The following is a 12,622-nucleotide window of genomic DNA, read 5'->3' as shown; positions in this document are numbered from 1 at the left end:
TCAGGGAAGTGGAATTCCCCTGGCGTTTAGCAATGGGGCCTGTTTTCACCACAACACAATTCTGAGCCCCATTATTGCAACGGCGTGTCGGCCGCGTCATCGCTGAACATTAAATGCTGTGAGATCCACACATTTCCCCAGCCTGCCATGAGACAGCACTTGTCGCTCCTTTCAGTGTACTATTACTAAAGGCCAAAAGCACTGTTGGTAAGATAAGGAATGACAGCGGAAACGCCTGGAATTTAAACATTTCTCTCTAGTCTCTACACACATAGACCACACGCAGAGAAAGCAAACGGATGCATGCTGATGCAAGCCTCCATGATGCAATAAACAAAACGTTGAGTTACATTGAAATAGCTAATCTTTACAAAACAAATTTCCCGGTACCTAATTTCAGAAATTATGTTCAGTTTGATACAACATGGGGCATAGTTATATTAAATAGGATTGCAACAGTTACTCAAACTAATTGATTTAATGTTTAAATCAATTTGTTTGATTACATTTTAATACATTATTTTAAAAAATCACACCCGTGTTGAGAAATGACAGTTACCGTGTGGGGGTCCCCTCTACTGTACTGTACTGTACTGGCACACCCGAAATCACCATATATACAGTTAATATGTGTGTGTGTGTTATAGGTTGCGCACAGGTGGTGAAAAACAACCATGCTGTTTTCGTGCTCAGATCAGACGCACCCACCCACCCAGCCACACAAAGGGAGTGGTTGCACCACTCAAAAATACTTTTTTTATGAAACAATCAGAAAATACTGTTGCTCAAAACGCATCATGGTGCATTTTTAGCTTATACAAGGGCTAGTTTCAAGTATAGAAGAGGGATTAACCCATTTTGGGCGGGAACCCATTTTGGTGTTAGCATTGTGTCGTGCTTTAGCTATTGAAAAATAGCAGATCTACAAGCTTGTAGGTCTGCTATTTTTTTAAGAATCGAAAGAGCGACCAACATAGAAGACATTTTTTTAATCTGATCTCATGTCAGAATGGGTTAATAATTAAACTGTCAGGATGTAATAAGACATTTTTAGAATCTGATCTCAGGTCAGAAACTCAGAATGGATTAAGTGGTTCATCCATCCCACTACCAGAATCAGAGACAACGCCGCTGTGTGCGCGTCAGCTCATCACAGGCTGACCAGCACTCCACCTACCTCCGAATTTGCCACAGACTCCATCACTTCGCGTCCATGATTCTACTTCTAGGCTTATTATTATCCCACCATCAATGTCTTAACATATTATACAGTTAACACCCGAACCCAAACGCCCAGGGTTATTTCATGTCAGGTCTAGCCAACACCAACTCAGGACTCCTGAATCACTGCCCTCTACAAATATAATGCACTTTTCGATTAATTGAAAAAATAAATCGATAGAATAACTGCAACGAGAAAAAAAACTGATTGAGTTTGCTGCCCTAATATTAAATACAGTAACATAACATCCAAAAATGCACCTATGAAATCATACTCATTCCAAGAGTAATGCGTAATGCCGTCTGTGTGTGTGTGTGTGTGTGTGTACAGGAGTTCATTCCACTCATGGATCTAAACATAACTCTGACACAGGCCTCTCCGACAGACACACATTCCTTACCTGGAGTAGCTGGCAGTGGAGAAAGTCTCGCTGGCCCTCTGCATTCCCGCCGCGTCTCCGGCTCCCTGGCCCCGGTTCCAGGAATCGCCGATGGTCGTCAGCTGCTGGTACACGCTGAACACAGACTTCTGCTCCTTCTGCTGCGGAGAGGAGGCGCCGCCGCCGCCGCCGCCGCCACTGCCAGAGGTCACGCTGGTGCTGCCGGAAGAGTTGACCCCGAAGCGGTAGCTCTGGCCACCCGAAGTGCTGACCCCGCAGATGGAGATGGTGGCGGCGGGGCTCGTGGGGATGTCCGACGAGGACGGCGTGCCGCCGCCGCTCACCTGGCAGTAGCTCCGCCCCGCCGATGACTTCTCCTGCTTGATGACGCCGGGGGTGCAGAGCTGAATGAAGCCGGCGTCCTTCTCCTTTTTGACCACCACGGTCAGGGAGGCGCTGGTGGCCGTGGGCGCCGCCACGGGGGTGGTAGGGGTAGGGGTGTTGGACGCACTGGAGCTGGACTCGTCCTGCGTGCTGAGGCTGCTGCCGCCGCCGTTGAGAGTAGCGACGCCGGCGTTGGCGGTCCCGCCCAGGGAGGACTTGCCGTCCTTCTCCGAGGTAACGTCCCCGAGCAGAGAGTCGTCCGCCAGCGTGGACAGGAAGGCGTCGTCCCCGACGTAGAAGTCTGAGGGCGAGCCGGTGAGCTCGAAGTCCTGGAGCAGGTCCAGGGTGTTGTCGTTGAACAACTTCTGGTTCATGTCCATGTCTCTCCCGATGTGCCCGAAGGCAACGTGATCCAGGTCCATAGGGTCCTGGTCTCCCTTATCAATGGAAAAGTCCTCCGTCTTCATGGGGAAAAGGTTGGGGTCCGAGCCCCCTATGAGAGAGTCCATGGAGGGGGAGTGGGTCAGGTCTGCGATGCTGCTCTCCAGGCGGGAGAAGCAATGGGTCTGAGCCTGGAGCCTCTGGTCCTTGGTGTTCCCTTTGGGCTCCGGGTCCTCCAGGAAGAGGCCTATAGAGGCGGAGGTGAGCTCCTCTGGGAGAGAGATGTCGCTGAGGCTGCTGGGGACGTCGCCGGGCTGCATCAACGGGCTGGACGGTAGGATGACAGAGGAGGCGATGGACATGGCACTGTGGGGGGCGATCTTCAACGGGGCTCCCTCCTCTGGACTTTCGGTGTAGACCAGCTTACTCAAATGATCATCTCTGGTGTATCTGATCTTCTTCACTCCACCTTGATCCATCTTTCGATCCTTTGGAGAGTCAAGACAGGCAGGCACAGGGAGAGAATGGCGGAACAAACAACCTATCAAATCAGGAGTGCACTAGCAAGAGGGACATCACAACAGTGTATGGAAGTTGAATGAAAATTATGGCAGCCCTCGTCACTCAAATTAGTTAAATTATTACAAGATATGAATTATCCCAAACTAGTACGTTTAAATATAAATATGCAGTATGTTTTTTTTTCTTTTTTGCAATTTCAACTTTCAAGTCCCATTTATGTGACCGTCTGCAACAACTGTATATTTCTAACACTAATATCACGTTGACTTGTGCACTGTAGGAAGAAGTCCCACCAGTTACTTGATAGATTACTTTTGTGTTCACGTTACACGGGGAGAAGTTGCCACGCGCGCCGGTGTGGTCCCCCCTTCTCTGCGGGCAAGCGCGCGCCCTCGACAGTTAAACCTTTCAGCTAATAAACTGCTCATACACACGTCATAAAGTTTACGCTACAATATCACCGAATGCGATACATTTGTAGGGGGGGAAAAAACTAATTCTAAAACCCCATATAGTAAACACAAAACACCACGGTTGGGATTTATTTAGCTCACAGTGCATGGAAGTTAAGTCCGAGAAGCTAGGCTAACGTTAGCTCAGTGCTGCTGGCCATTAGCCTGACATTCGCCCCTCTAAAATGTCGTTAGCCAACTAGCTAGCTAGCTTAGCCACCTAGCTAACATAAACCTCCCGTTAATCCCCTCTGTTTGCAAACATACCCTGCGGCAATAATATCACCACTCAACGACAAACAACAACACGCAACGAAACAACGGGTGCATATTTACCCTTTAAACGTTTGATAGCTGGTGCGTTTCCATAGGTCATCTGACAGCATTGTTTTGGTTGCTGCAAGTTGCTATGAGATCAACAGACACCAAGACCAAGCTGGATGTTTACCTCCACCAGCTAACCGTAGCCACCGAGCTACATGCTAACGCCAACTAATGTGGATAATAATCGCGCACGGGCTTTCTTCTCTCTGCGTGTGGACTTCGATGAAGCGCTGGGACGGTTCGCGGAGGAACGCGTGAAACGGGGGGGCCAGCGACGGAGGAGTCAGCACCTTAAGCCATGGAGAAAGTAGGCGCTAACCTCCTGAAAAACATACAAAATGGAGAACCGACAAGAACCTGTTTACAACACGCACCGCCACCTGCTGGACGCGATGGAATATGGCACATTGTTGTCAACAAACGGCACCGTCGATAGCCTACTAATTGACACAATTAATTGGATTATTATTCTGGCTGAATATGATTTCCTCCCCTCCTTATTTTACATAATATGAATACACTTAGATATGTGGAGCGTGGATTAAAAATAAACATGTATCTGGGAAAGGCTGGCCCTTTGGGCATTGACAAATATTGTTTTAGACGGCAGCCATATGCACTCAGCACGGGTTCAATTTACTCTTTCTTGCAGTTATTCGCTGCAGGCCTACAGTAGTGTACCCGGCCCGCGTGCTCGACGCACGCACGTACGCATAGCACAAATGAATGATGAGCAGGAGACACTGCGGTGCAGAGGGGAAATGTGACCATGTGTGTAAATAACGCGATAATAAACATGATAAAACGTCACATCATTTCTCCATAATAGACGATAGACGTTTCTCTAAAGAACAATAGAGCGAGAGAGGCGGGGCGGGGCGGGGAGGGGAGGGGGGGGGGGCGAATGGAGAATCTAGTGTGAATTCATTCATCCATGACGTTATGGCCTTTGTCTGGTCACTCTGGTGACTGACTGGTCTGTCGATGATTGCCGCGACTTGTTATTTTAGCATAGTATTTTGATGATCGACTGCAGCATTGTATACTATTTATTTATTTATTTGAGTAATTACTAGGCCTACTACAATAAGTTCGCCTATTGGTCCATATGGACCAGAGCTATAGTATATGGGCAGAGTCAGAGATGGCAGAGAGGGAAAACACTGTCACTGCCTCACTGGGCTTTTCTGTCTTCCTCCACATAAAGTTCCATCCATCCATCTATCTTCAACTGCTTATCCGGGGTCGCGGGGGCAACAGCTCCACCACCAGAGTGTTCCAGACTTCCCTCCAGAGCGACATTAGTGACTTCCTCCTGGGGGATCCAGAGATGTCCCTAAATTTCCTCCAACTGCGCCTTGGTCTGCCCAGTGGGACCCACATAAAGTTGAGTGATATTGTTATATATATTTTTGTTAGGCCTGCTATATTGCTCTTTTTGGAAGGGGGGGGGGGGGGGGGGGCATGGTGGCTGACAACTAAATTGAATTGGGCACAGGTGCAGAGGCTTAATCTGGGAATTAAGCACAGGTAGGGGACCAGAGACCTATTGATGTTGGGATTTATGATGTCTCTCCCTTTTTGAACAGGACAGTTGTTCCTGGACACAGAAACTTGTTGACCTCCTTCCTGCAGTGGAGAAAGGACCCACAGGTGAGGTCTGGAATTTCATTATTTTAAGGGCAATATACGTATACCTGACCATCGGTGTTGTACATTTTTTGAGGATACAAAGGCCAAATGAAATGATTTGAAACAACTAATATAATTGTACACATCAGTGAAATAAATGTCAAATAAGCTGTTTATTGAAAATACATCAAATAAAAATAATCAATATTTATAATTTATCATAAACCCTCAGCCCTTGTAGTTAAAATGGGGATGTGGATTGAGGAGTCGGGGCTTTAAGAATTCAATAAAATTAATGACACTGGTCTAAGACCAAACTGAGATTGACATTGAAAAGGGAAGTACGGTACGTATAGAATCAGAATCATCCTCATTATCACACAGTTTTACTGTAAAAAAGTGGGTGAAATTTCGTTTTTGTGCATATCCCATCATGTTATGGGGGGAGGGGTGGGGGGGAGTATGAAGACAAGAAGATAAATAAGAAAATACACACAGCACACTCGTATGGTCTCTTTTAGCTATTTATTTATATATACGTATCCTCCGTGATGTATCCCAAGGTCATCGGGGTTTCGGGTCTCTCGAACATCATACCCCTCACTCAGGTGACCCAGCCGGGGTGATCAAGTCCCAACTTACGTCCCAGTAGCTACCCTCGATCAGACCCACTAGGTCGCACGTTGGAACCACTCCGGACCTGTGCGTTGCACCAGACTCCCAGCACCAGACACTTCATTCAGGAATCAGGAGTGGTGGATTCTTTTGGTTTTTTGCAGGACATTATTCAAGTGCACTTGAACTATAGAAGACATTAATGTTTTGAAAAGAGTATCTTTGAAAGACAAAGATACCCTTGCCCGCAAACACGTCAGACAATTGCCCCCCAAAAATTGCTCTTTATTGGGTCGACGTTTCGGTCGCTTAGACCTTCATCAGGACAGACAACATTGAACTAATTACTCTGACCCTATACAGTTTTTAACGTCTCTCAAGTCTCAACCCCGGACTGGACTGTTTTGAGAGATCACCCTAGAAGTCATTAGGTACAAAGGCCTTGCTTCTCTTTCTCCATACACATACATGCAACACTGCCCTCTAGGGGCCCCGGTGAACATTCCTGTGAACTGAAATGGCCACAACCCAAATCAGCAGATTTATGAGGTCAACACAATTAGCCCAGCCTTGTTTTCAGTCCAAACAATGAGCAACTGTTGGCAAACACTGAGCCTAACTGCTGGGTTATGATGAAACCTACCGTCTCTTTGGTACACTTGTGTAAAAGAAACAACATTTGAAGTTGTTAGGAACTACAATTATCTTATAAACTAAGATATATCAACAACACTAAATAGTGAATAATCAATGCTCTCTTGTCTCTTTTGTCTAGATATTATTACCTTGGGTGCTGAGTAGTCCAGCAAAACACATTAACACAAAATTAAAGCAATAACAATGCTCCAATAAATGTAGTTCAGTGTTAAAAGGTTTTATCGGCTTGCTTTATAGGAACAATACCCAACAATACCCAAACAATTTACTGTTTGGGTATTACAGCTAGAGTAGACGCAGGGGCATTAAACTTCACAGAGTCACACAAGTCAATTATAGATGCTTTGTTTGCAGCATAATCTCATGGCAAAATCAGTTGTATTCTATATTAAATATATGAAAATAGCTGATCTACAAGTTGACAATGTGTCGCATTGTGAGCTTGTAGATCTGCTATTTTCATTTGGTGTCGAGGGACCTAGTAGAGCTCTGGCGGACGGTCAATATGGTGTTTAAGTGGTTATACTTGAAAAATAGCAGATCTACAAGTTCATAGCGCTGCACCGAGTGCCGCGCTACGAGCTTGTAGATCTGCTGTTTTTGAAAAATCTTGAATATGTGGTGCAAATCTTTGAATATATATTCTTTCAGAGCAAACATTTTGAACTAAATATTTGCTTCTGGGGGGTCCCTGGTCCCTGGAACTATATATTTTCAGATGAGGGTCGGCGGCCAATTACATATATTCTTGGGGGTCCTTGACCTGAAAATGTTTGAGAACGACTGATATAGAAACAGGGTTTTCCTCTAAAACCAACCCAGTGGTGGGAGGAATAATCAGATGATCTACTTAAGTAAAAGTAGAAATACCAGAATGTAGAAATTGCTCTGTTGCAAATTAAAGTCCTGTATTCAAAATTGCACTTGTGTAAAAGTAAAGTATTGGCATGAAAATATATACAGCACATACAGTAAAAACATAAACTGTAATTAGTTAATCCATCAATGTGTCTGTCACTTTAATGTTGCAGCTGGTATAGGTTTGTAATGTGATTGGTTGGGTGTAATACAGTGGTGGAAAGTAAGTACTGTACTTAAGTACAGTCTTGAGGTATTTGTACTTTACTTGAGTATTTCCAATTTCCAATACTTTTACTTCTACTCCACTTCATCTCTGAGCCAAAATAATTACTTTTACTTCAGTACAATTATTTGAAAACTTTAGTTACTAGTTACGGCCATTTGAAAATAGCAGATCTACACGCTCACAATGCGTCGCAACTAATACTACTAATCTAAATCTACAAAGTAACTAATAACTGAACATGTCAAATAATTAGGGCAGTAAAAAAATGTCTTCAGAGATGTGGTAGTATAGTGTTTTTTCTGTGGACAAAAATAGCCGATTTGCTCGTTCATATATGACGTAAAATCTCCATTCATCGTCAACGGTAATGTTTGTGTAAGACGAAAATCTACACTAGAGCGTCGCACTCCGACGCCAGGCCCGGAAGAGAATTCCCCATAAATGTTTCCCTTTTAAGCCTCGGACAAAGGCAACTCTTGTTGTGACAAATCATGATAACAAACACAACGTTTTGGGCCGATCAAATAATTAGAAAGAAGAAAAAATCACACCCCTTTGAACTGAGTGGTGCAACTCCGTGCGGGGGTCCCCGGAACATCCAGACCCACAGGAACGCACCCAGGGTGCCAGCCCAGTCCCGGTGAGCCGCCCCGCGTCCGAAACAGTGGAGAAATGAAATTTGAAACATCTATGGGGAAAATGACTGGGGAATTCTCTTTCCCGGGCCTGTCGTCGTCATGAGAGGGGCGGAACTGCCATGCTCTATAGCTGAATATAGGAGGGCTCAAAAATAGCAGATAAATCCACAGACATGGGTCGTTGTGAGATTATTATGTAGATTATTTATTTGTGCTATTTTCCCCACAAATCCCTGCAGGGTTTAAGCGGTTCAGAATTTAGTAGGCCTATTATGTTTTAGCCTGAACAAGAAGAGTGTATATAATAATATAATCCATGGTACAGTTATGTTTCTTACTTCACACTCAGCTGGGATGCATTCATATTGTCTTACATTATTCAAGCTGAAGTTGCATGAAACTCACACCGTATAGAACCTGGAGTATTATTGCAAAACTGCAAATAAAGCGACATGAGTGACAAAGAGAAAATAGTTCCAATAGGACGATGAGCGAGAGAAAATTCTCTAGACTTTTTTTGTTTGTTTGGTAAGCAGTGAGCACCTATAAGCAAATATCCCTCAAGTCCTGACGTCACTGTCAGTAGAGGGCGCCATTCCACAGGTTCGTGTACTTTTTATTTGCATTGAAATCCCCATAGGGGTATTTCAGATCTCTTCATATAAGAACTGTGTTTGAAAAATAAACCGATCACCCCGGCCTTTTCACTCATATGGATGTGAAGCATCGACTGAAGGTGGAAATGTACAAATAGAGTAACACAATAAGCGCTAGAAACGAGTCATACAACCCAGAGACTACATTTTCGGGTATAGGTGGGGTGGCTGCAGCTGCCCGTCGCACAACAGAAACTGTTAATTATGTTTATATAATTATATAAATTATTTATATTTAATGTTTCGTGGTTACTACGAGTCGAGTCACTGCCAGCTGAGCTTACGTCAACGAGGAATCTCAGGAACGCAATGTGTTGACAGCTGGGCGTGACGTATATTAGCAGCGACATTGCTTTCATACCCTTGTAGTTTCAAGGCTTTTGTGGTCACATTAATTCCTCTCTCCCATTTTCTCCAGAAACTGTCTGTATCAAATATTAATACAGCTATCATTATTGAGCTTCAACGGGAGAGAAATGGGGGAAGACATGCAGTAAAGGCCGTGTCGGGCTCGGGAGTCGAACCCGCGGCACGCTGCGACTGGATTACCAGTCGGGTGCCCAGACGGTTACGCCACCGCCTGGGCCAAATATTGTACTTTTATGCCACAATTCTTTTAATTTTTTTTATGTTGCCACTACTGTTGGAGCAGCCATAAACTACACAGGTTCATCCCGATGTTCTGGGCATCTTTGTAATGTTAGTGTTAGATAATCTATGTCTTATCAGTTTACAAACTAATGCCCAGTGGTCAATGCATGTCCCATATCCTCCTGAACTTTGGCCCATGCCGTATAGGTCATTCATATTGTCACCTTACTCTTCAGTCTTCATATCATCATTTTACTCTTAGCCTACTGCCTGTTTACTCCGGGTTGTTCTCCTTATCATCATAAATGTCATGTCATTCATGTTTATGGCCAAAATATGTTTTCATCTGTCCCATTTAATATCTTGTTCAGTCGCCATACTGTCTCTTCTCAGTCACCAAGTTATGGTAGGCGCTGTTTTTTAATGCAACATGCAGCTGCCGTGTTATCAGTCTAGTTTGACCGTGGCCTAGTAACTTAGCACAGTGCAGGGAAAGTTATCTACAGGTTGCCTGCTTTCCCGGTCTATGGCCATCAATGACTGAACCAAGGAAGATGAATTTGACGTCGCTACGCCATCCTCATCATCAATGCATTGGACTAATGAGAGACCGCCAACCCTGGTCTTGTCATCTGACATTGCGGACATGAATCATCTCCAACCAATGAACTTTATATCAACAAATCTGACGTGATCTGCAGTATTTAGCCTGGAACAATACTGTGAAGAGGAGGTTCAGTTCAGTGGTCTTGGAACAATTGATTATTCTAAATTATATTGATGTATTAGTATTATACTATCATATTCTGAACCATGTATAGCACATTCTCTATGTAAATTGACTTTATACCAACTAAAAAACCTTTTCTCAGAATTTTATTTCATCTGCCTCCAAATAATTTTTTAAGTTATCTTTCTATTTGTTGGTACAGTGACTGTCTTCTCACTGTCTAGGGCTACTCACTCATTTTTAAGGTAAATACAGCACGGTATTTGGTCTCCCTGCTGGGTTATTTGAAGGTATTTATTTACAGTCCTTTCTTATTATCATCACAAATTTTATTTTGATCTATTAAAGGAGAATTCCATACTAAAAGGCTTTCTTACCTTTCTTTGTAGTTGTTACGTCCCCACCAAAGAGGTCCAGGTGTTATTTTGTGCAAAAGCTCCTTATTGGCTGTTTCCCCTACCATAAGCCCTAAATGAATTGCATTGAATTGAATGGGGCTATGGGGTGTTGTGCTAATTCGCTTATTTCCATCGCTCAAAATTATAATTTCTTTGTATATATCCTCTCTTCATAATGTAAATAATATCCCAAGCGGCACACTTTACTACTTCTTTCGATGGAAATAAGCAAATTAGCATAACACCCCATAGCCCCATTCAATTCCCATTCAATGCAATGTAATTCATTGAGGGCTTATGGTAGGGAAAATAGCCAATAAGGAGTTTTTGCACAAAAAAACTCCTGGACCTCTTTGGTGGGGACGTAACAACTACAAAGAAAGGTAAGAAAGATAAGAAAGCATTCTAGCATGAAATTCTCCTTTAATTGATCCTTGGGTCACCGGATTTTATTTCCATTAATAGGTATCTTTAATGTATTTCTATTAGTTAGTGTTAGTAAAAAGCAGGTAAAAGAGTAACGTTTGAGGCAGACTAACATCAGTCACTTTTCCATTCACTGTAGTAGAAGGAGGTGCGGGGAAACCGCAGATATGTCGTCTCCGGCCTACAGGAAATACGTTGCCTGTGACCATGAGACCCGTTTCTGAATCGGTCTATACCAGACACAGGAGTCTACATTTCTCAATGGAAGAGTATAGGGAGACCAGACCACCTCCAACAACATCTGCACATGTAGCCTACTACTTATTGTATACCTTTGGTTAGTCCCGGATTACAGTTGAAACATAGTTTTGGGGACACACAACGGTGCACGGTACATAGGCCATGAAACATGAAAACATTCTATAGTGCAGTGGTTCCCAAAGTGGGGTCCGTGGACTCCCAGGGGTCCTTGAGGGAGTTCCAGGGGGTCCCCAGCTAAATGATAGTTTGGAACCAAATGGACCCTTATGGGTCTGTAACTCTGAGTGTATACAAATCCATTTGGTTCCATTTGTACATTCTCAGAGTTAAATTAACATTGATTTTACAATTTAAATCGGGGGGTCCCAGAGATAGAAATGCCATTAAATGGGTGTCCGTATAGACTCGTAGAGCATAGAATTCATGTCAAACTGCAGGGGGTCCTTGAAATTAAACGAGTTGAGAATCACTGCTAGAGCCGTAAAAATCTTCTCTTATGGGGGTCCCTGCATGGCATATGTTTTCAAATGGGGGTCCGCGGGCTAATTGGTGTCAACTTTGGGGTCCTTGACATGGAAAAGGGAGCCACTATAGACCTGGCTGGCTCCATATGGCATATTCACAGCTCTGAATCCCCACTGTTTTGAATCCCACTCAAGGCCCCATCGTGGCTGCTATAGCAACCCCTACATCCACAGCATACTATAGGCTATTCTGAATGATCAGGGTTTTAGTGTGACCACCACTGCCTGCTCAAAACCATGTGTCAAGGGTCCTTTCATCACCAACCAACGCCTTCTTGCTATATACGCGAGAATAATAAAAGGCCTCAGAGCGTTTATTTCACCACTGTTTTCTGTTTTATAGGTTCAGCAAATGAACATGCAGAAAAGCAAAGGAAAAGTACAATGTTTTGTTTTCAATAACACTGCAATAAATTAATAAATTAATTAATAAAAGGCTAAGCCTGAATATACTGTATACACAATACACACATGCGTGCACACGCGTGTGTGCACAATACACACGCGTGTGTGCACAATACACACACACACACACACACACACACACACACACACACACACACACACACACACACACACACACACACACACACACACAATACACAATACACACACACACACACACACACACACACACACACACACACACACACACACACACACACACAATACACAATACACACACACACACACACACACACACACACACACACACACACACACACACACACACACACACACAC

At 43.9% G+C, this 12,622-nt stretch overlaps 1 protein-coding gene across 2 annotated transcripts in view; it reads right to left on the bottom strand.

Moving 5' to 3' along the window:
- Positions 1 to 4,015, bottom strand: part of LOC308322028 (glucocorticoid receptor-like) — a 29,261-nt gene extending 25,246 nt beyond the window's left edge. For both annotated transcript variants that reach the window (XM_080773208.1, XM_080773209.1), the window contains exons 1-2: positions 3,677 to 4,015; positions 1,623 to 2,854 (exon numbers count right to left, since the gene is read on the bottom strand). In XM_080773208.1, coding sequence (XP_080629334.1) covers positions 1,623 to 2,845 — 1,223 coding nt within the window. In that variant the 5' untranslated portion in view covers positions 2,846 to 2,854; positions 3,677 to 4,015. The remainder of the gene's footprint in view (positions 1 to 1,622; positions 2,855 to 3,676) is intronic.
- Positions 4,016 to 12,622: the final 8,607 nt, after the last annotated feature.

The sequence above is a fragment of the Protomyctophum bolini genome (genome assembly GCF_963924005.1).
Source record: "Protomyctophum bolini genome assembly, chromosome: 10".
NCBI lineage: Eukaryota > Metazoa > Chordata > Actinopteri > Myctophiformes > Myctophidae > Protomyctophum > Protomyctophum bolini.
Note: the sequence above shows the minus strand (reverse complement) of the source record. Positions and strands in the feature narration are given on the sequence as shown.